We start from the raw sequence: 24,959 nt of genomic DNA, 5'->3' as shown, positions 1-24,959 counted from the left end.
AAAGGTCGATGCTGTCCTGAACGCTGGAGCGAGCAGTTTCCATCTTGATGGGGCAGCTGCATCCATGAAACAATTGTTGAAAGGAGTTTTCAATCGAAACCCACCCCGTCCGAAATATTCCAGTACATGGGATGTGAAAGAGGTGGTGTCGCTGTTGGCTTCTTGGGGGCCAAACGACCAATTGAATTTGACTCAATTGTCAAAAAAGCTAGCGATGCTTTTAGCGCTCGCAACATTTCTCAGAGTCTCGGAGCTGAGCTCCATTCTCCGACAGACAGTGAGGTTTTCAAACTCCGGCGTTTCTTTTTCCCTCGGACGACCGAGGAAGGCACAACGCGGTGGTGCTCTGCGTACTGTTTTGGTCGACAAGCTGAGCGACCCGCTCATATGTCCAGTTCAATGCCTGGGCAGTTACATCTACACAACTGATGTAAAAAGAAACGAGGAAAACGGCCATTTTCTCCTCTTGGGGGTCATCGCTCCCTTCAAACACGTCTCTGCCAGCTCCGTAAGTAGCTGGATCAAGTCTGTGCTGTTAGAAGCCGGAATAGATTCGTCTTTTAAAGCCCACTCAACTAGGAGTGCGGCCGCATCTCATGCAGTAGTGCAAGGCGTTCCTATCGATTCGATTTTAGCAGCAGGTGACTAAGCGGCCGAATCAACCTTCACTCGGTTTTATAGGCGCTCTACGACCTCTAATTTATCGATTTCACAGGCTGTTTTGAGAAAAAATTTCCCGTCCATGGATCTTTGAAATCACTGTAAAAGTGGAAGGGAGTCTTTTTATTATAATTTGTAAATTGCTCGAGGGATCGCTTCAGCGATTCCTCGGAGCAATTGTAATTATAAGAATAAAAAACGGATTGAGACTTTTACAGTCTATCTCCCAGCCCACCCATCCAGATCTGTTTAAAAGTCTCCTTAAATTTTTTTTTGTTGGTAAAACTCAAAACAGGAGCAGGGGCGCAGGACGAGGCGGTCAAAGCCAATCAAGGATTGTCAAGGAATCGGCGAAATAAAGCTTGGAGTCCATCAGAAGTTTCAGTTTGGAGTCCAACAGAAGTGTGTCAGTTTCAGTTCAATCGGCCAGAAATATTTCAGTTTTGTTTTGTCTTGACTTCCGAAAAACTTTTGTTTTGTCCGCACTCAGAAGCTACAGGTCTGAGGGTGTTACGCGCGCTAGGCGCGAAAAAGACTTAGAAAAGCTAAATAAATAATGTGTCAACACTGTAAAAGTCTCAATCCATTTTTTATTCTCATAATTACAATTGGTCCGCGGGATCGCTAAAGCGATTCTTCGAGCAATTGACGAATTTCCTTATTATAAACTTGATTAAGTAAATCAAACTGTGTAAAACTATGCAAAAAAATTTCAATCGAATAAAAATTAATAAAGTTACAAGTAATTAAAGCACTGACAATTAGTCAACGATTTTTAGAAATCTTAATACCTCATGATGTAAGGTCCAAACTACCTTTCTCTTCCTTTTTGCTTATCTGATTTGAGGCTCATTGTCCCTATAGAAGCAAGGCTGAAGAAATAGGACTACTTCTAAGGAGATATAGGATTAATGCCTGAGAAAAAAGTTTTGTTATTGGGTTTTATTACGGTCAAGAGAAACCTTTCGGTCCAAACACATTTTTAAAAGAATTCGTATTGGAAATGGAGTTTGTTATGACGACAGGTTTTGTGCATTACGAGAAATTGATTAAATTCGAAATTGCTTATTCATTTAAGACGCACTCACCAGAACATTCATTACAGGTATAAGATACCATTCGGGCAAAAGTTCTTGTTCTAAATGTCCAACCTTAGGGAGTGCTACGAGGTCAAGCGAGTTACCTGTACAAGCAAGACCAAAAAGAAGATTTGGTTTTTTGTCCACAACTGCTCCTTTACGCACGGGGCAATCTTTTCGAGAACTTTTTTATCCAGTTCATCATAATCACTACAATTGCCTCGAGGAATTTGACTTTGATATAGTATTGCATTTCCCCTTTATCCCATGCATTTGGTCCATGAAGGGGCTTGTCGAAAACTTTTTTTCACTTTACTTTTGGACAAAGTGACTTCACTTACTTCAACAAATTGACGAACCCATGTCGATGGTATCACGAAACACACCTGGAGATATTTCAAGAAAACCAAGCTCGTCACAACAAAGATGAAGACAACTGAGGGGTGGCAAATAAGGCTTTATGCGGACCCAGTTCTACTTTTGAACCGAATTACACCTGAGAGGTATGCACATTTTTTTTTACTTTCTATGCCGCAAGTAAAATTTTATCATCTTCTGTATTTCATGTTCAATACGGACAGTACGCCAAGGAGTTTTAAAATTTTGTCCTAAATGGGTCTACCTTACATGGAACTAGTTTCATTTCTTACAATATCCACTATTTAATTCACATTGCTGATAATTGTAGTCGACTTGGAGCTTTGGATAGTATTTCCGGGTACGTTTTCGAGAACCATCTTGGTGTAATAAAACGTTGGCTAAGAAAAAGTGAAAATTGTTACAGCAAATCGTGGAACGTTTAGCTGAACTAGACAAACAACAAAAAGTGATTAATGGGAGAATTGTACAAATTAAAACTTGAACCAAATGTTGCAACTTCATTGCAAAAATGCACGGATTGAAATAAATTTAAACAAAAAAATTCTAAAACTTTATGCATACCAGACAAGACAGGGATAATTGCGTTTTACTTATCAGGAAGTCGTGCAGAAAATTATTTAAAGAGATGGATAAGTTCTTTATATTGACAAGTATTTTCGTTCACTAACAAATTTCTTTCCAGGTCCATTCGATTCTACCAATTTTGATATTTTCAAAGGTAAGATCTATTGGAGTTCGTAATCCAGACTCCTCTAGTGTCAAATTTTGCTATTGGAGTCCGTAAATCCAATGGCTCTATCGCTTGAGTCCGTAAATGTAAACTGTATCCCCGCCTAGCGACGAAAAGTGATTTTGCATGGACGGTTTGTCTTGAACATGGTTTGAATTGTGTTTTTATATATTTTTTTTATTGCCATTTACCAAATAACTGATTAAATAAAAACTTGTTTTTTTTTACACTGCCCATTCCAAGCAGTTATAATTTTGCACCATTTTTCCTAGAAAATTTTTGAATATGAGTAAGTCTTATTTATCATTTTTGGAAACAAGCTGCCCAACCAATCTGCTAATCTTATCCCACCCAACTTAATTACCTAAACTTTTATTGCTTTTAAATTTCGTAATGCAAATGTTATCATTTATTTATTTTTTTTTTTGTTACAATTTTAACCATGCAAGAATCCTGTCAATAACGACCGGGAGGTGGCCCGATAATATCAAGTGCCCGGGGTCGTCAATCAAGACAACTTGATGACTACATCGATGCTAGTATTGTCACACTGGACTTTGACACACTGTATTTACTTGACAAAGAAAAAAGAATACACGGATTAAGAAACGTCTACACGCCTAGTGGAAGAAGAGCAATCATGAGAGAGAAAATAGTGGGTTTTATACTAGCCTTAAAAATACGCCCTTTCCCTAAGGTCACCCGACTCTAATGTACTTCCTTATTCTATTCTGGAATTTCTACTTATTAAAGAGTAATGCCCGATGACATCACAACAAGATTTAATATTCGTAACTACAGCGTCGGCTGTATCGTCTCTAGGAAGAGATGAGTACATCTGCTATTGTCCCCCCGGGACAGTATCAGTGGGAATGAAATCCCTACATTATTTTGCATTCCAAAAAAACAAAGTGGATGTGGAAACATTAAAAAGGAAACAATTTCCGATTGAAGGAAGGTTGCAATGCCGAAGGATACTATAGGTTTCATCTGTTACCACACTTGAAAGAACGTAAAAAACAGCTAATCATGCAAGAGACATACATCATGAGAGAACTGGTTATGAAAATGATGGAAGAGCAGCCGAAAATTGGAGAGGTTCAAGTGAAAACAATGCGAGGAGCAGCGAGATACGTGAAAGTGAAGTTTAAAGCGGTAATTAAGGATAGAGCGTAAGCGGAATTCACAGTGAGGGTGTAGGCAGAAATCGAGGACGAGTTGGTAGCGGGAATTGAGAAAGAGTGGTAGCGGCAATCGAGGGCGGAGTTGAAGTGAAAATAGAGGATGCAGAGTGATTCACAGTCAACTTTATTGGAACAACTGGATCTTGTTAACAGTGTGATACCTTCAAACGTATTGGAAGAGGCATTACAAGAAAACAATGTAGAATATGTGCACAGAGAAAACATGTCCTCAAGCAATAAATTTTTGGAAGGAGATGACATGAATGCAAGGGTTTCAAATGACGAACCCGAAAATGAGTTTTGCAGGGGCTGCACTAATAACGGAAAAAAGATGCACCTTGTGGCTAAATTTCATTCATTATTTAAAAATAGTTTCAAATGCAGGACAGAGCCGAAAAAGATACCAAAAAATGCGCCGCATCCTGCACATTAATATGTATTTTTTCCAGACTGTGAACTTAACTAGTTCTTGCTAAAAAAGCTGAAAACTTTTTCCACAAGAGCCCACGTTAAAATCGTCATTTCGTTTGAAGCCCCTCCTTTGGGAGGGGCGAGTTACGCCGAGCTCTGTTTCAGGGGTCCCATGTCACGATATTGAACGACCTACCTCCTTCCATAGAGCTGCGGCAAGCAGCTGATCATACTTCGTGCTATAATCATTTATTTAAGAAAAATTTGATAGAGATGGTTGTTTAAGTTTATTTTATAAAATCGTAATAAATTCGAACTACATGTTAAAATTACACTTAAGCTAAAATTTGAACTAGTAATAATGCTAAGATTTAAAACATTTTTTCTCAAGAGGGCCTAATGGTACTAAAACACCAGATAGGATTGGGCTGAATTGCGAGATGGTGCAACCGCCTCAAAGTCCGCAGTTTCTCCAGTCCGCAGTCCGCGGTCTGCGTCTGCATTTTATCCTGGCCCGGCGAAAAGTTACCACGAAGTATGATCAGCTGCTTGTCGCTGCTGTATGAAAGGAGAGCCGTCTAGTGTTGGCGACTATCTAAATTTTTTAACGATATATCGATATTTTTAGATAAATGTTAGATAGTCGATATTTTTAGATATGTCGTTGTATCGATACTTTCCAAGTAGTTTTTCCGATACTCAATAGATGGCGTATTGTCAAATACAAAAAATTAAGATTAGATGCACACCCATCGCTAGATTTGAACTCTGAACATTTTCCATGCTATTGCTGTCTTCATCCACAGAACTATTGAGAAGATAAACAAGTGTGCCATGCAAAGAACAATTATTTTGTTACCGAACCAACATGGTCACGCACTATCTCGTCTATGCTTTGCGACGAATCGCGCAGTCACTTTTTCTACTGAGGAAAGTCGACTCTTATCGACTGTCTATAAGAGTCGACTTCTCCATTAGAGTGTGCCTTTTTGAATGCTAGGTTGAATTTTTGCTTTTTCTACTGAGGACAAGTCGACTCTTATCGACTGTCTAGAAGAGTCGACTTCTCCATTAGAGTGTGCCTTTTTGAATGCTAGGTTGAATTTTTGCTTTTTCTACTGAGGACAAGTCGACTCTTATCGACTGTCTATAAGAGTCGACTTCTCCATTAGAGTGTGCCTTTTTGAATGCTAGGTTGAATTTTTGCTTTTTCTACTGAGGACAAGTCGACTCTTATCGACTGTCTATAAGAGTCGACTTCTCCATTAGAGTGTGCCTTTTTGAATGCTAGGTTGAATTTTTGCTTTTTCTACTGAGGACAAGTCGACTCTTATCGACTAGTCTATAAGAGTCGACTTGTCCATTAGAGTGCGCCTTTTTTAATGCTAGCTTGTATTTTTGTACTGATTATTGTATTTACTTGTTTGAATGTAGGGTTTGAATGTAAAACGTTTGCAGAATAAATATATTTTAAATTCTCGTGTGTATTTTTTATGAACGGTTGATTTTAAAGGTAAATTTAATAAAGGTGATACTCTCACTTGGTGCTGGACTAGTGATGCTTAGGATACATTACAAAAGTGGTACAGGAATATACATAACTGAAGCTTTATTTAATTAAAACGTTAACAGCATTTGTTAATATATATTTAGATCTAATTTAATCTAGATTGTGCGAAAAGTTGCTCGCTAACCAATGGACAAAGTGGTAATCGACTCTTATTGACTAGTTGATGCTTATAGAGTAGTCGATGCTTATGGACTAGTCGATGCTTACTAGTTTATATTCTGTTAATTGATAATTATTATTACAAACTTTTAAACTAAAAAAACTAAAAAAATCTGGAATATTTTTATAACATTTTGCAATTATATAAATTAGAAGTTAATTTAATCATTCTTTAACAACGCCTTTCCGTTGCCTGTGGCAAAAACCATTGATGGACTTTGGCAACTCTGCATGAAAGTCGGTATCAAAAATAATAACACAGAATTGTTTAGCCAGATGCGTCAATTTGGATACGTCAAATTTTATACTAAAAAAAATGAAGCAAGTCAAGAAAGTAAAGGATAAAAATTTTATACATCGGGAAGTTACTGATAAATCCAAGGCTCGTCGAAAGAGGTGGAATGAAAAGGCAAAACTGAATAGATTGAAACAGCGTTTTTCTGGAACAGGTATGCGGAAAAAAGGTCTTTTCAAAGAAGCCAATGAAAAGGAATCAGCTGTAAACATCCAAAAGAAATCTAAAAGTAATAAAGAAACCTTGCCTACTCATGTTATTGAAGAAAACAATGTTGAAGGATCTAACAGCCATGAGGAAAATCAAGAGTTTCTTTCTGTTGTCGATGAAGGCAACAACCAAGTTCCTTCTGTATTTGATGCTACAAGAGTCATTCATCTGGAAAGAAGAACTATGTTAGAAGATGAAGTTAATCAAACAGAGCTGTTAAATGAAGAAACTGAATCTGATTCAATTCACCAAAGAACACGCAAACCTTGGAATCAAAGAATGAAAGAACGCTTAGATGACTGGGAAAGCGCAAAAGATATTATGTACAAGGCTTTTGTATCAGCCAAAGCTTATAATGGAAATGTGTGCAGCATATGCTCACAAGATTTAAAAGTGTATGTTAAATGCTTGACTTGTAAAGTCACATGTTGTGCAACTTGCGACCAAACTCTACACTGCAATTCTCCATTTCATGAACGTTCGCTATTTACTGATGCAGTATCAGAAAATCTGCTGCCTACTAGTTTTAGTTTTATTGACACGGATGGAAAAGTGATACAACAAGGTAAAAATGGAGAGTCCAGATTTAAAATTGTAACATTTAGCATGTATCTGTTTTCTTGATTATAGACGTTGCTGTTCCGTGTGTTGTTCCTGCAAATTGCCAGAAATGTTTAAAAACTGGAAAACTTCGTCTCCATCCTGGATCAGGAAAAATCGCAGTTGTTACAAAAGAAGGTATATATTATCCGTTCACTGGCGATACCTGAACTTAAAAAACTTCCTTTTTTTATTTATAGGACGCTTTGATTTGAGCTATCCGGAATTTAAATGTTCAGAATGTGAAGGTGTGATGATAGCAGCCGAGAATGATTTAATTTCATCCGGATGTTGGCCTGGGTCACCCAAAAACATGAGTTACCTTTTTCAGCAGATTTGCTGATCATGTGGAACCACTTAGTTCATAAAACACCTGGCACTTCAGAGAGAAAATTTATTGAAACATTGTGTGAAATTTCCAAGCGCTCTGGTCGGTCGGGAACGATTTGCCGTCAAACCTTTGCCATTTCAAATAAATACTACCAATATATGGAGTACCTGGTTGAAGTAGAAGCAAAGCTTCGAGAGCTTTTCACCTGTAAAGCCTGTGGGAGAAGACCACTGGCCATGCACATCGATGGCATTATGAAACTGTACCGTTGGTTGAGTTCAAAAGGGTTAGAAATGCAAGAGTTTTTATATGATTTCATTCTAAGGTCTAAGTTTAAATTTCTTTCAGGGTGGATCATTCTCAATTATTGAATGACATCGGTATTGTTTCCGATGCAGTTTTCCAAGAACACGCAGATAAAATAAATCAAATTAAACCAAAGGTAATTATATTAATTTCTCTCTTTTAAACAAATGAATCTAATAATTTTTAAAATAAATTGGTTTTGTATTGTTAGCTGGGGAAAGTATCAAAAGATACATGCGGTGGTGCATCCTATAAAGCGGGAAAGTCTGACTCCGTTAATGACCGTACAGGACTAGCAGAAACAGGAATCGTGTTCTGCACATGTCGGCATGGTTATCTTTTACGAGGTGTGGATATGGCAAAAGGAGAGACGTACCGCCATGTCCATTATCTGCACGACTATGCATTCAGAAGTGGATGTGATTTTCTTTGTTACGACGTTGTTTGTCAATACTGGACTTTTGCGGAAGACCTTTCCAAGGCGAATAACGAGTTCAAACCGCACACAGAGACTATGAAACCTTTTTTATCGCGATGGCATGGAAAAACACACGCCTGGTATTGTCAGGTAAAATTGTCTTCGTATTAATTCATTACTTTTTGTTTTTATTCATATTTCTCAATAGATCTTGTATAGTGGGCACTGGATGAAAGGGGCTGGGTTAACGACAGGCGAAACCACGGAGCAATCTAACTCGAAGATGGCAAGATATGGAAGTTCGACGAAACACATGAGTCGAGCAAGTGTGTTTGAAAACGCGTCATAAAATCATATTCTTAATTGTTATGTCAAACATTCTTATTGTTTTATACAGACCGTCGTGATCATCTTACTCAAGCGATGATTTACTACAACACAGAGAAGGAAGAAAGAATGCCAAAGCTATTACCGAAAATGTTGGCATCGGTAAATATTTGCAGTTTTTATTTAATATAGAACAAGAATGGTAATTCTATTGCAATTGGTTTTCTTCAGGCGAAAGCAAACGTTATTCGTTATGAAAGCGAGTTCAATCGTTTAGTGACGGAAAGGGAAGAAAAATTTTGGGCGTAAAAAAAATATCGACGATAAACTTGCGGAGGTTAGTTTTTTTATGAAATGGACTAGTCGACACCTGTAGATCATTCGTTAATAGCAAATGATTGGTCGACACTAGTCGTTAGTATAATGAAATAATTTATACATGTACACCAGCTATTCGAAAACGCCGTTTAACGCCGACTTTTATATTTCATTACAGGCCAATGCGGCGCTGATCCGTTGTACGACAAAGATAAAAGAAATTATTAAACTTGGACCTCCTAATCCGGAGTCTTTGGCTCGATCAAAGAAATTGAAGGATTATTATATTCAAGTTAGTTATTTACTATGAATCCAGTGTCTGTCCGCCTGTTGTGTTCTTATCTAACTGTAAACGAATTTTTCAGATCACGTCAATAAGAGGTAAGCTGGAAGCGGCAAAAATGGAAACTGCAAATGACATTGGCATGAACATACTTGAAAAACTACCAGTAATTCTCGAGAAGCTAAAAGAAGAAGCCCGCAAGTGTAAAAGTATGTAGTGGTTGTCTGTGAGTAATGAATAAACTATTTTGCAATTTGAGTAAACTCTTCGTTTATTTTTAAAAGACAAGAGAATTTCCCCAAAACCCCGTTATCGGTTTCCCAACGAAGCTTGGAAGGAATCCATGTAATTATCAAGAACCTAAAGAATCGTATTGCGACACAAACTGGTATCGATGAAAAATATTTTTGAAATGTTTGTGCTAATTCGTTATTATTTAAGATTCCTCCAAACAGCGCATCGCACTAAAAAAGGAGATGAGAAAGTATATCGAAAAGGCTGGAAAGATCATTGAAGTATTGAATCCTCAACTAGATGGGGAGGTGGTAACCATGGATGACTGCTACCGTGGAGTTTTTCCTTGGCAATCTCTTTACGACAGTATGAAAACAAAATTCATTTATAAAAATTAGTTAGGGCTAACTTATAAATTTTCAGTCTCTTTCCAAGAAAATTTCAACTTACTTGATGCGTGGATGCTTGCAGCCAGAAGCAAGGAAGAGATTGTGCAGGTGGAGGAAGAAATGAAGAGATTTCATTGTGGCCTGATGGACGCAAAAAGAAGTTAGAAGAACAGTCCGAAAATCTCGTCCAATTTGAAGATCTCTTAGTCCGTGGAAAAGCTTTTATAATGCGTTCCGAAATTAGGAGAATAATTCGCTTGCTTAATGACTGTCATTGGGTTCCCGTTGATACCAGCCCTCATTCCAACAGCTTCGCAACACCTGTCGTAAGTGATGAAATTGATGATTGGGCTAGCGAAAGTGAAAATGATTGCGATGATGATGACGAAGAATCAATTCAAGATGAACTGGAAGATCGCGAAGGGGAAAATAGAAATGAAGAGATGGAGAGCGAGTTGGAAGATAGTGAAGGAGAATGCGAAATTGATGGCGATCATACAGAATTAGATAGCATCATCGACTTCCAGTTTGAATAAAGAATCGGTTGAAAATTTGTACAACACTGAAATAAAGATAAATTTCATCAATTTTGTGTTTCCTTATATAAATGAATGGTTGATGTATAAGTTAATTCAAAACGTTAATAAAAGGTAAACTAGCCCTAAATTTCATATATTTTGTAAAACCCGCGTAAAAAAATGGCCGTCGCCATGCTCGTCGAGATTGGTCAATAGACATTTACAAATTAAACATTTAAAAACATGTTATAAAATCCATTTCTTTGCATCAAAGCATTCTTCGTGACACAAGGATCACGAAAATATAAATATTTACTATGTTTATTAGTGTTAAATGGGCAAACGAAGAGCCCAAAGTCTCGGTGTGTAAGCTTGTCTCCCCCTCTAATAATGTGAAAATTTTAATCATCAATAACTGCTACAATTGAAGTCGGAAAGTTTTTATTTTTACGGGAATCGAAAGACCTCGTTGAGCTCTTTCGATTTCTGTAAAATTTAATATCGAATATTTATAAGGATAAAAATCTTTGAACATGAAAAACTTTTTCGGTTTTTCGATCTAGACTATAACTGGATCTAACCGAAAAGACGGAAAATAAAATTCTTGTTCGAAACTTTTTTCCATTCATATTTTTCGTATTAAATTTTACAGAAATCGAAAGAGCTCAACGAGATCTTTCGATTCCCGTAAAAATAAAAACTTTCCGACTTCAATTGTAGCAGTTATTGATGATTAAAATTTTTACATTATTAGAGGGGGAGACAAGCTTACACACCGAGACTTTGGGCTCTTCGTTTGCCCATTTAACACTAATAAACATAGTAAATATTTATATTTTCGTGATCCTTGTGTCACGAAGAATGCTTTGATGCAAAGAAATGGATTTTATAACATGTTTTTAAATGTTTAATTTGTAAATGTCTATTGACCAATCCTCGACGAGCATGGCGACGGCCATTTTTTTACGCGGTTTTACAAAGAGATAATAAACTTAGGGCTAGGTTATCTTTTAATAAATCTTTGTAATTAATTTATCAATCAACTATTTATACAAGGAAATAAATTGTACGTTATAGCGGCGTTATATTTCATTGATTTAGTTCTCATAAACATAATTTGGAGTTAATAAAATGAAAATTAATAATATATTGATTCGAAGCCGACGTTAACATCGTCGATAATCGACAGCATTTGAGTAAAATAGGAAATTTGACTATGCCGGGAACCAAACTACGAACACCGTAGTTGAAAGCCTGTCGGCTCCACCATTAGACCACGATTTGATGAAAAACTAATACAAGCCATAGGTAGAGTATTTTTTTAGAGACTTTTATGGTTTTATAACGCCTCCCATTATAAGATACGCCATAACAGTTTTTCGGTAGTATCGAACTAACCAGAATCGCGACCTTTATTAATTACAACCCATCCCTTATGCTCAAATGAATAAAATGCAATGGAAAAAATACTCGAAATTGGTGAAATTTTCTTTATTTCAGTGTACAATAATTGATTGTACAAATTTTAAGTCGTCTCAGTTTAAAAATTTCGGTTTTGGTGTTCTTGTTGACTTCCGCTGTGTCTGTTTCGTTGAGGCAACATTTTTTGAAACAGCGCGTTTTTTTTCGTACTTGTTTCACTTTCGACACCATTCTTCCGCTTTTGTTGTTTGAAAATTGAAGCGGATGCAGAATCCGACGACGCCAATACTGCATTGAAAATGATCATAGATTATGATACAAGAATAAGGTTATAAAATACAAAAACAAAGACTAAATTAAACTTGCTTTACCTCCATTTTCCGTTCCCCATTGTCCAGTTTCAGGGGTTGGTAGTTCAGGGATTTCACTGCGAATAGTGACAACTGAAACCGGCGGACTAGGAGAAGAGATAAGAACTTGCGTTTCACTCAAAGTTACAGGAGGGAACGACGAAGGATTCGAAGCGGTCATCGTTGTTAATTCAACCGGTAAATGATTTTGAGACTGTTTTTTTCCTTTCTGGCGCACCTTCTTTCCTGCAGTTAAGTACGAAGCTTATCAACACAAGAACAAAAAATAAGAAAACAAAGTCTACTATGATCTACGAATAGGAATCACATTCGTTTTACCTTTATTTGTGGTAACTGGTTGTCCGGTTTCACGAAATGGCAACACTGGGTTTCCGATGGAAGTATTAGCAGCTGAAATAACCGCTGTGATCAGAACCTGCGCTTCACTCGAAGTTACAAGAGGGAGCAGCGAAGGATTGGAAGCAGCCTTTGCTGTTAATTCAGCCGGCAAACGTTTTGGAGAAGCTTGTCCTTTAGTGTGTGCATTTTCTCCTGAAGTTGAGCCTAACTCTGATCCAGAGGGAAAAACCTGCGATTCACTCGAAGTAGTTCGAGCTTTTAGCGAAATGTCTGTCAATGGTTGCTCCGTAGAAATGGCAGCAGCAGGATTTTGATTACTAGTGGTACCGAATGGCGTCGGTGTTGAATCGAACTCAACTGGAGTTGTTGCTGGACCCTGTACGGGAACTGTTCGTTTTGTGCCTAGTGAAACTTTAATTTTAGCTTTTATTTTTTTTGCGAATTATTTTGGCGTTTTTTCTTACCATTTACTGGGACTGAAAGTTCCGACGTAGCCTTATTTGAAGCCCCTGTTCGGCCTGTTCCATCGCATGTCGATTCTGTAAATCACATAACAATATGAAGACATAAGAAATCCAATTTTTCGAGGGGATATTAAATTGTGTTACCTGTTGCAATTTCAAACAGCTGTCCTGATGATGGTGGAGCAAGTGAAGGTGACACACCCAATTCCCAGGCATCTAGTTGATCTAAAAATAACAATCAAGTTTGTTATAAGCTATTGTAGCGCCAATGTACTTTGTCGCTTAGCACCGGATGCTAGGAGATGCAAATGTGCGATGTCAATGGACTTTGCCACTCTGGCCGGATGTCAGAGGACTCAAAAGCCCGTCTATGACCGGCCAGAGGGGCAGTCCAATGTAGTGATTCAGACTAGTTGTTAGTGCTGTCAGTGCTGTTACTGTGTAATGCTGTGTGTGTGTGTCGTGTAAGCTGTCTATGACTGAATACATCCCTTAAACCCAGTGAATCTGTTACATGGTGGAGATGCTACTGCGTTGTTCACTGATCAGGTACACGTTTTAACTCAGGTAGGCGTTCGCTGTGAGGGGTCTCTGGAAATCGAACTCGGCCATTTATTGCCGGGCACGAGACCACAGCAACGGTCTGGGAGAGCGTGTATTTGGGAAGTGGGATCGCAGCGGATCCTCGTGTGAATGTCACACGGGAGAGGTGTGATAATAGACGCTGGGGAAAGGAGCCGTAGACGAGCAGCTGAAGAGGCCGCCAAGGAGATTCAGACCTATTACTCGGGTTTGAGGGCGGCAACACCTCTAGCACGATCTTCAACAGGATTGCAGGCAGCAAGCGCTGCTTCAGCTCGGTCAAAGGGCCGTTCGAGAGGCCCTCCTGGAGAAGTGAGTGACCTCACTTTGGGACAGAAAGGTACGTGGTTGTCCAGGGAAGTTTCCCTACCGCGGGAGGTTCCAGATCCGTCACAATTCCAGTCTGATTCCGAGCCACGGGGCGAGGAATTCGAGGACGCACAGAGCTGCCAGGATTCTGGGAATCCGGAAGCAGGGGGTGCGGTGACGGAAGGGGCATACGAGTCCGTAGCTGCACCGTAGCCAGCACGAGGGGGCTCGTGAGGTAGGGAACGAAGGAAGGGTTAACGCACGTACCGGGGCGGGTAACGAGAAGCGGCAGGAAGTGCGGGTCGTCGATCGTGATCAGGGATCACGCACGCGTCAGGCGGAGTTCGACGACCGCGAGTCGCTTATCCCGCAGGTGTCAGTCTCCAGTGTCCAGGAAAGGATCGACGAGCAGCGGAGGAAGTCGTACGACCCAAATTCGCTCGGAACGCAGGGGTCGGTGACTGGAAACCGAGAGGTGTGGCAGGGGTCGGCGTGGGCGGAAGGCGCTGCCGACAGGAAACGCATAGTTAGCGTGGAAGCCGATACCTCCGGGGTCATCAACAGATCGTCGGGTAGCGACAGCGGACAGCCGTTGGAAGCGAGGAACGACGAGCAGCGAGGGGTGGGCTTGGAAAGAAGAAGCCTGCGCGAAGGCCTACGGCCTAGAGCGTTTAGTACTCCACAGGAAGCGGCAACGGTGAGACAGGGACGCGGCGGATTCAGCGTAGGAGGATCGCCAAGCCGACAGTCTCTGGAAGATCCTGAACTCGAGTGGGACCCGTTTTTGGAAGAGGAGGAAGACATGGCGGAACGCCCAATGTTCCACTACAAGGAGCCGGAAAAGTTCCGGGGCACGCCAAAGGAAAACGCAATGGAGTGGATAGACCGGTTCGAAAGGATTGGTCGCCATAATCGTTGGTCGAATAACGATCTTGCAAGGGCTATTGATGTTTCGCTCGAGGGTGCTGCCTACAAATGGATTGTAGGCCTTGAGGCGAGAAACGCACGCCCAGAGCACTGGGAGGACCGGGAGGTCCAAGTAGCCGGAACTGAGGACGAGCCAGCACACTACAGAGAGGTGCGTGGGCTCAAGACGCTTTTCCTGAAGCAGTTCGTGGCGGTAAACCTGAAGCGGCAGACGGAAAGGAAGTTGCGCATGCGGATCCAAGGGAAGGAGGAAGACATCACGGAATACTACCATGATGTTATGGATATGTGTCGCATGGTTCAGCCAGACATGGCCGAAGAGGTGCGCATAGACCACCTTTTCAGGGGATTGAGCCCGGCTCTCTACGAGAGGCTTTACGTGTTGGGCATTAAATCATGTGAAGAATTCCTGGAGGAGGCGAGACTTCACGCAGATGCCGTAAAAACAGCCTATGAGAGGGGGTACGAGGATGCGCGTAGAGAGCGCGAGAAGCCGGCAGTCGGGGCGGTAGGCCTTGACAAGGTGCAAGACCTACAGCGCCAGATTCAAGAACTGAGGGACGAGCTAGCCCGGGCAGGAGATCCTTCGAGGAGGAAAGAGAAGGAAGGGGAAAAAGCGAATGGAACAGGAAGCAGAAAAAGAAAAAGTCAGTTTCGCTGTTATAATTGCGATGAAGAAGGACACATTGCGAGAAGCTGCCAGAAAGAAAAGAAGGAGAGGGCGATGAAACCCAAGAAGCCTGAGGGGAGGAGCCTAAGGCAGCCTGCGCGGTGATTGGCGGAGACCAGGCTATGGGAATGACAAATGGTGATCGTCAGCCGACCGAAGAAATTTGGATTGGTGGACGACCAGTCGATGCCTTGGTGGACACGGGAGCAATAATTTCAGTTATTTCACCATCATTGGCGAGTAAATTGAAGCTGAAAATAGTCCCGTGGGAAGGACCGATGGTCGTGACGGCTGATGGACAACCGATGAACCCGAGAGGAAAGGTTTCCTTAACGGTCACGAATAAAAACGCGTCCGTGGAGGGTGAAGCCTTGGTCCTAAAGACGTTTGGACCAGAATTTATCATGGGAAGAAATCTACTGAAGCTGTTTCGAGAGCTAAAAATTTGTTTTAGCGACCCGCCAATAGTAGAACTCGGTGCCATCCACATGGAAGCGAGCAGCGGGAATGAAACAGTGAGGAAAGTGACAGCGATGGTGCGGGTGACGGTGCCAAAAAGAAGTGCGGTGCCAGTGAAAGTGTCAATCCCTGAGACGGGAGGAAATGACACGATTATGTTACTCAGACCGTCAAAGAAACTGCTGCAGAATAGTGGACTGTCGGCGGGTCATGCGCTGATCGACTGCTCGAAGACGAAGGCAGTGGTTCACGTGATGAATGTCGATCATACGGATCACGTCATCGTGGAGGGAACATCCATCGGTCACCTAGTGCCCATTGACCAGACCAGTAATCTCTCTCTGGAAGTTGGTGAAGGGAGGGATGCAGCTGGAGAAGTGAGGGGACGGCCGGGAAAATCACGGGAGCCAGTGGCATTCGATCATTGTGTGGCGTCGACCTTAGCGGCGCAAGATCGAAACGACCTAATTGAGCTGCTGATAGAGTTCCAAGATGTGTTTGCCGACAGCGGTGATTGTTTGGGCCAGTGCACTGTGCTTGAACATGCAATCCCAACGGGAGGAGCGGCACCGATTAAACAACTGCCAAGGAGACGTGCATGGAGGGAGCGGGAATTGATTAAGGGTGAGGTCGACAAGATGCTTAAGCAGGGGGTTATAGAGCCTGCTCAAAGTCCGTGGTCATCGCCCATCGTTCTGGTGAAGAAAAAGGACGGGAAGTGGCGATTCTGCATTGACTACAGGCGGCTGAATGAAGTGACAACGAAAGATGTGTACCCACTCCCGCGCATTGACGATGCACTGTCCAAATTGGAGGGAGCGGCTCTGTTTAGTGTTGTAGACCTTCAGAGCGGGTACTGGCAGGTGCCAGTCGCGGAAGCTGATAAGCCGAAGACAGCTTTCGTTACACCGGATGGCCTGTACCAGTTCCGAGTAATGCCGTTTGGGCTTTGCTCAGCTCCGAGCACATTCCAACGACTAATGGATATGGTGTTGGCAGGATTGAAGTGGACTGATTGCCTGGTCTACATGGATGACGTGGTCATCTTTGGAAAGGATGCTAAAGAGCATTTGGAGAGACTAGGAAAAGTCTTATCATGCTTCCGAAAGGCCAATTTAAAGCTGAAGATGGAAAAATGTGGCTTCGGGAACGAGCGTGTGCGGATGCTGGGTCACGTGGTAAGCAAGGCCGGAATCGAGCCTGATCCGGAGCACTGTAAGGCTATAGAAATGTTCCCGGGGCCAAACCTTAATGCCAATGAAAAGGCAAAGAGGAAGTGGGTGAAGAGCTTTGTAGGCCTTTGCTCATTTTACCACAAGTTTGTTCCGAACTTCGCCCAGGTGGCGTACCCGCTTACGGTAATGGAAGGTAAAGGGGTTTTTCGTTGGGGAGAGCCGGAACGGAACGGGTTTTCCGAGCTGAAGGCTGCGCTGGTGAAAGCAGCACAGCTTGCTCATCCGGATTATTCAAAGAACTTCGAAGTGCATCCTGATGCCTGTGATTACGGCATAGGGGCGGCGCTGATGCAAGAAAGAAACGGGCACCCCATGCCAATTTGTTTCGTCAGCAGAGTGTTGAACAAATCGGAGAGAAATTACACAATAACGGAAAAAGAGTGCCTTGCCATTGTATGGGCTGTAAAGAAGTTTCGGCCATACATTTGGGGTACAAAAATTGTGATAAAAAACCGATCATCATGCCTTATGTTGGCTGATGACCAAGCAGGAGCTAAGTGGCCGGCTTGAGAGATGGAGTCTGTCGTTGCAAGAGTACGACATTTCCATCCACTACAAGAAAGGAAGCTTGCACGATGACGCAGATGCCCTATCGCGTTACCCAATACAAGAAAGGGGTGAGGAGGAGCAGGCGGTGGCCATCCCAGTCGCTACTATAGGGTTGGATACACGGTCTTGGGCGGATGGTCAAGACCGGGTGAAGCAGTGGCGATGGATCAAGCAAGTAATGATCAAGAATGACTCCACCCAATACGGAAACTTCATGCTCAAGGAGGGCTTGCTGTACCTGGAGAACAATCAGGTTCGGGCAGGAGTTTGATCGGCTTTGTGTGCCACCGGAACGTCGTAAGGAGGCATTGTCGTGGGTTCATGATGAACCCACGGCTGGGCACCTGGGGCAAACAAAGACTCTGGAGAGAGCTAGGCATAGATTTTATTGGCCTAAAATGGACAGGGCGGTTACCCGTTATGTCCAAAGCTGCAAGAGTTGCCAGACCCGGAAGCCGGATCAAGGGAAGAAGAAGGGGCTGATGGAGATAACGCAAGTTGGGGGACCCTTCGAGCGTATCGGCATTGATGTCCTGGGCCCTTTCCCGCGATCGCGAAACGGAAACACAAACATCGTTGTCGCGGTGGACTACCTTACGAAATGGGTAGAAGCCAGGGCCTTGCCGGATGCCACGGCCCGACAAATCGCAAAATTCTTTGTCGAGGACGTAGTGGTACGACATGGATTTCCACGGGAATTGACCTCGGACCAAGGGAAGTGTTTTACGGCTGAAGTCACCCGGGAAGTGTTGGCCCTGTTGCGACTGTCACATCGCATGACAGTGCCTTACCATCAACAAGCGAACGGCCTGGTTGAAAGACAGAACAAAACGCTAGCAGCAATGTTAGCGATGTACGTGGATGAGAGCCACGAAGACTGGGATGAATTCCTGGGATTTGTGACTTTTGCCTACAACACCGCGCGACAGGAGAGTACCAACCACACACCTTTCATGATGGTGTATGGAAGGGAAGCGGTGATTCCAGCGGATCTGCTGGCGGCGACGGGGCCAAGCCAGACGAAGCTCGTCGGTGCAGAAGACCTAATGAAGGCGATTATGGAGCTTAGAGAAGACGTAAAGGACCGGCTGGCCATGGTACAGCAACGTCAAAAGACGCAGTACGATGCCAGAGTCAGTGCAGCACCAGTGTACGAACCCGGAGACCTGGTGTTAATCTTTCGCCCGCAGCGGAAGAAGGGGCTCGCGGAAAAGTTACTGCATCAATACGTGGGGCCCTACAAAGTGATCAGGCAGGTCACGGAGCTCAACTACGAGCTTCGGAAACCAAGTGGAAAAAGAACTCTTGTGGTGCATGTGTCGCAGATGAAGAAGTTCGTTGTGGAATCGGACGAGGAGTCCGATAGCGACGAGGAAGATAAGAGGCTAGAGCATGCCGACACCGACTTGGATGTTGAACTTGCCGACACCAACTCGGGTGTCGCGCGTGCCGACACTGGCTCGGAAGAAGCACGCGCCGAAACTGAAGAGGGTATAGCGTGTGCCGAAACCGACATGGGTGAGACGCCTGAAGTCGACACTGGGGTGCCATTCGACGCCAGCACTGCTGCGACAGCTGTGGAGCCGCCAGCCAGGAGAGAAAAGGGGGAAGGAGGCGCCGGCCATTGGAGCCGATAGCCGAAATGGACGAAGGTCTACAAGACGGAAAAGAGTCCGCGGCCCCAGCAGCAAGGGAATCACCAGAGGGTCGTCCGACCAGGAAGAAGCGGGCACCCGGTTGGATGAAGAACATGCTGCTCTTCACTTTGGTCTGTGTCGTAGGCCAAATGGTTCAAGCAGATGAAATGAAGGGGAAATACGTCGCGACCGAGGGAGCGGTTTTTCATCCCGAAGGTACTTTGGCCCTGGGGGACTCGGAATGGGTAGTCATCTATGATGTGCCCACTAAGCGAGCGGAACAAGTAATTAAACTTGTCATCGTTTGGATAGACGATATGGTGCGGGCGTTTGACAGAGCACTCACGGGGAATTTCCCTATGGAAGTCACTCCGTTTTTGGAAGGTCCAGCACGTGACTTAGCGGAAATCAAGGCAAGAGCGGAGCGCCGGAGGCAGGAATTTCGGGAATTGGAACGAGCTCTGAAAGGTGATGGAACCAGGCAGAAGCGCGGGCTGTTCGACGGAGGGGGCCAGCTGCTTAACTGGCTCTTCGGGACCGCTACGACAAAGGACCTGGAATCAGTGCACTCGAGGCTCGAGTCATTTGACAAGAAGGGTCTTGAGGTGGTGCACCTTCTCCAGGAACAGGCCACCCTGTTAAACGTGACCATGGGGCACTTGGCGGAGCATGAGTCCGAAATCGGTGCTCTCATGGCGGCGGCGGGTCAGATGCGGAGAGAGCAGGCGCAGCTGAGAAAAGTCTTCAATGACAGCTGGACCCACCTTGCCAGAGAGTTACTTTTCCTGCAGAAGGTAACGAGGTCTGTGGAAAAGGCAAATAGGGCACTGGATTGGACGGCTGACGTTTTGCACGGCTGGCAAACCGGCTTAGCAGATGCAGCTATAGGGAGACTGTCACCACTCCTTTGTCCTCCAAATGTATTGGCTAAGGCGCTGAATTCGGTTCGACAGGCCTTGCCCCAAGGTTGGGGACTGACACCAGCATTGCAAGGAGGAAATGGCTGGAGAGCATACCAGGAGGCCAGGGTGGAGGCGGCGCTGGTGAACGGAAACGTTCGTTTGTTCATTCATCTGCCGGTATTTGAGTTTAATTATGCCTTGCAGATTTACAGTGTGTTTCCTATGCCGGTAGCCACCAGCAAAGGGGAGTCGGTATCCCACTCGTACGCGGGATTGGCTCCATACCTGGGGGTATCGCCAGATCGGCAGCTGTTCGTTGAGTTCAACGTGGACGAAGTCCGGAAATGCGCTCCATACATGGGCAGTGTGTGCCCATTCTTGAAACCGATTGACCGAAAAGGAAGGATGAAGAGCTGCGCGGCGGCTGTCTTTCTGCAGGAGCAGGAAGGAATCCAGAGGAACTGTCGCCTAGACAGTAAGAAGTGGACCGGCATTGACTTGTTCTACATTGGAGGAAGGGAAGTGGGGTTACGCTGGTAAAGACAACGTAACCATAGTGCTCCAGTGCCCTGGGAAAAGGATCGGCGGAATCGGTCTACCGCAAGTGCTGCCAGCAGCGGGGGTCATAAAAATCCCACGGTTGTGTTCGGCAACCTCGGACGAATGGGTTCTGCAAGCGAGCTTCCGACAGATGATGCCAGTGAATGTGACGAGCGTCATCGACGAGGAAGCTGCAGGGATGCTGAGTGGTCTATTGGCACCGGTGGTCGAGCAATCGCAACCAGTGGCAAAGAGCCCCATTATGGAGGAAGCACCAGCCGCCCTAAGAACGCCTACGCGTATAGACCTAGCGGGGACGAGTTCACACCTGAAAGCGGTCGAACGCCTACAACGGCAATGGGAAGAAGAGGAGAATGCCAAGCGTTATCCGTTTGAATGGCTGGTCGGATGCTTGTTCCCGTTGCCAATTGTGGTGTACCTGTGGATCGAGTATCGGAGGCTGAGTAATCACGTGGACACCCTACTGTTGACTCGTCTTGTGGAGGTGCGGGAGCCCGGAGAAGAGGATCAAGGCCAGCCCGGGCCAAATGCAGTCGCGTGAATATTGTCGTTTAACCCAGATAAGTTTTACCAAATGTTAAAGTAGAAAACATAGGGGACTCTATTTGTTATGCCTTGTGGGGTTTGTTATCCAGTTTAGGGAACCCATGTCAGTAGGTAGGAGGGGGGATGTAGCGCCAATGTACTTTGTCGCTTAGCACCGGATGCTAGGAGATGCAAATGTGCGATGTCAATGGACTTTGCCACTCTGGCCGGATGTCAGAGGACTCAAAAGCCCGTCTATGACCGGCCAGAGGGGCAGTCCAATGTAGTGATTCAGACTAGTTGTTAGTGCTGTCAGTGCTGTTACTGTGTAATGCTGTGTGTGTGTGTCGTGTAAGCTGTCTATGACTGAATACATCCCTTAAACCCAGTGAATCTGTTACACTATTTACTCAACTTAATAAAAAATTTATGCATAATACCAATGAGATGTGGTGGTGGGAAAAATGTGCCATCTTCACTTTGTGTCAGTGTAATGGTAACAGTACTGGACGGATGCTGTGTTCCTGTAATCAAGTGTGATGGAAAATATTCTTGCTCAGGTTCAAAGTAATCTTTGTTCGATGACTCCACACCACCAGCTTCTGACTCTTTGTTCGTTGGCTCCACACTTTCACCTTCTGAACCTGTGTGTGATACTTGAACAACGACAACTTATTTTTCTTTGTTTAACTCAACATTTTCAGTTTGTGGTTCTTCATTTTCAGCTTCTCGTTCTTCATTTTCAACATTTTCAGTTTGTGGATCATCTTCATTGTCAACATCAACATTTTCACCTTGTCGTTCTTCATTTTCAACATTTTCAGTTTGTGGTTCTTCATTGTCAACATTTTCAGTTTGTGGTTCTTCATTGTCAACATCAACATTGGCCTTGGCTGGATTTTGACGTATATCTAGGAGAAAAATTCTATTATCTCACTATAATTAAATAACAAATTTGTCACAATATACCTTCTTTTAATGAAAAAACATTCTCCCAATGTTTAAGAAATGATTTGGCTGTTGGTTTCGTAACAATATTTTTAGTCTCTTCACCAAATGCCCATGCTGCACAACTTCCCACAGTAACATTTGGGAAATACCCAAAAATGAGTAATTCAACACCGGCGTCTCTGGCAAGCTGGTTAGCCTAGTTTTTTAAAGTAGATTATTTCGTATTATGTAAATTATGTTCCAGCTTTAATTTCATTACAATAAACATGATTCGAATCATTCGGTGCTTGTTGGTGTTGTAATTGGCAGAAGAAACATCTTTAATGTACCGACTGATTTCTGGTTGTTGAAATCCTCTTTTAATTAATTTTTTATTCAGGTTTCTTTCATTTGAGGCTATTTCATCATCAGCATTTTCATCTTCCATTATGATTCGGAAATACTTTAAGCGATTTTTTATTATCTCTCTAATGAGTTTGTAATATTTTTATTACTCTTGAATTCTTGATGATCGATGCAGAGTTGCCGAGTTGCCAAAGTTCAAGGTCCGTCAATGGTTTTTGCCAAGAGCAACGGAAAGGAGTTGTTCCAGAATTAATAAATTAACATCAATTTATAAAATTACCAAAGATTATTTAAAAAATATTCCGTATTTCCGTAGTTAAAAAGTTTGATATAATAATTATAAACAATTAACAGAATACAAACTAGTCCATAAGCATCGACTAGTCCATAAGCATCGACTACTCTATAAGCATCAACTAGTCAATAAGAGTCGATTACCACTTTGTCCATTGGTTAGCGAGCAACTTTTCGCACAATCTAGATTAAATTAGATCTAAATATATATTAACAAATGCTGTTTACGTTTTAATTAAATAAAGCTTCAGTTATGTATATTCCTGTACCACTTTTGTAATGTATCCTAAGCATCACTAGTCCAGCACCAAGTGAGAGTATCACCTTTATTAAATTTACCTTTAAAATCAACCGTTCATAAAAAATACACACGAGAATTTAAAATATATTTATTCTGCAAACGTTTTACATTCAAACCCTACATTCAAACAAGTAAATACAATAATCAGTACAAAAATACAAGCTAGCATTAAAAAAGGCGCACTCTAATGGACAAGTCGACTCTTATAGACTAGTCGATAAGAGTCGACTTGTCCTCAGTAGAAAAAGCAAAAATTCAACCTAGCATTCAAAAAGGCACACTCTAATGGAGAAGTCGACTCTTATAGACAGTCGATAAGAGTCGACTTGTCCTCAGTAGAAAAAGCAAAAATTCAACCTAGCATTCAAAAAGGCACACTCTAATGGAGAAGTCGACTCTTATAGACAGTCGATAAGAGTCGACTTGTCCTCAGTAGAAAAAGCAAAAATTCAACCTAGCATTCAAAAAGGCACACTCTAATGGAGAAGTCGACTCTTCTAGACAGTCGATAAGAGTCGACTTGTCCTCAGTAGAAAAAGCAAAAATTCAACCTAGCATTCAAAAAGGCACACTCTAATGGAGAAGTCGACTCTTATAGACAGTCGATAAGAGTCGACTTTCCTCAGTAGAAAAAGTGACTGCGCGATTCGTCGCAAAGCATAGACGAGATAGTGCGCGACCAGCCTGTACCGAACATCGATATAAATTGCACAATACAAATCTGAACTGATCATCGTCTGCTTTTCTTAAGGCTAAACAGTATGTTACAAAGCTAGTTTTATCTATATTTTTATTGAATTTTACATCAAATTTTTTTATTTTTCATGCTAAACGAAAAAATTAAGATGATTTCTAATTGCAAAATAGTCCAAATGCAAAGAACACGAAAAATAAATGTTAATACCCTATACGAAATAAAAGATGTGGATGGTGTGAGATTGGAACTTCGATATTTTGAATCCCAAATACTGTACGATACCACAGAGCTATAGTTGCCTGCAATATTATGCAGTTTATTCTATAGTTAAAGTAAACTAATATGAACGACAATCGATATAATTTTCCAAATAGAAAATAAAATAGAAAATAGTAAAAGTCAAACCTTCAAATTATTAACGATTACGACTGTCAAATCACCATTTTCCCAGATTAATGTGCATAAAAAAAAGCTATGTTGTTTATTAGGATTGAACACGGATCCTTGTTGTCTTGAGCATCGTCTTATACCACTATGCCATTCAAATTGGTAAATTTTGCGTAAGTTAAAAAGAATTTACTGTTGTTGGTTAGTATCGAAACAAAATGCAGACGAAAATCTAAAATTATCGTTGTCTGTAACACTATATTAGGGTGGATAGTAAATTTGTTTACTATTGATATCAGGGTTGCCACAGCAATGACTAATTCTTTTTAAATTAAATTAATTACTAATTCAAATTACAATAAGAAACATTAGAATTCAAAAAATATAGGTCTGTTATGCAACCGATTTATAAAATCCCGTCAAAAAGCATTTAAGCAAGCTTTTCCCAACAATAAAATCGCTGAAAAACATTCTTCGTTCAGGTTTGAACCCAGTACCTCTGCATCGGTAGCATTGCATTATACCAATGTGCCAATAGAGCAGTAAAACATCCTACGTTGCACGTTCTCCACAAATGCGAAAATCTCATTTGTGTCCAAGTTGGTTTGCTGCGGCTGCAGCGTCTTATG

At 42.4% G+C, this 24,959-nt stretch overlaps 1 protein-coding gene, 1 long non-coding RNA gene and 2 pseudogenes across 2 annotated transcripts; 3 read left to right on the top strand and 1 right to left on the bottom strand.

The window, feature by feature from the left end:
* The first annotated feature begins 7,207 nt into the window (after positions 1-7,207).
* LOC123475806 lies at positions 7,208-7,569 on the top strand. The gene is made up of 3 exons (XR_006651190.1): positions 7,208-7,244; positions 7,310-7,417; positions 7,480-7,569. It is a non-coding gene; the product is annotated as an uncharacterized LOC123475806 (long non-coding RNA).
* Positions 7,570-7,609: 40 nt separating this feature from the next.
* Positions 7,610-9,479, top strand: LOC123475965. The gene is made up of 8 exons (XM_045179221.1): positions 7,610-7,896; positions 7,959-8,052; positions 8,128-8,484; positions 8,543-8,660; positions 8,732-8,836; positions 8,949-8,998; positions 9,158-9,271; positions 9,345-9,479. Exons 1-8 carry the CDS (start codon positions 7,625-7,627, stop codon positions 9,477-9,479), a joined length of 1,245 nt encoding a protein of 414 aa, XP_045035156.1. The 5' UTR covers positions 7,610-7,624.
* Positions 9,480-9,495: 16 nt separating this feature from the next.
* On the top strand, positions 9,496-10,479 carry LOC123475964 (annotated as a pseudogene).
* Positions 10,480-11,769: 1,290 nt separating this feature from the next.
* On the bottom strand, positions 11,770-22,733 carry LOC123475963 (annotated as a pseudogene).
* Between the last annotated feature and the right edge of the window lie 2,226 nt (positions 22,734-24,959).

Source organism: Daphnia magna, linkage group LG9 (genome assembly GCF_020631705.1).
Source record: "Daphnia magna isolate NIES linkage group LG9, ASM2063170v1.1, whole genome shotgun sequence".
Classification (NCBI taxonomy): Eukaryota; Metazoa; Arthropoda; class Branchiopoda; order Diplostraca; family Daphniidae; genus Daphnia; species Daphnia magna.
Note: the sequence above shows the minus strand (reverse complement) of the source record. Positions and strands in the feature narration are given on the sequence as shown.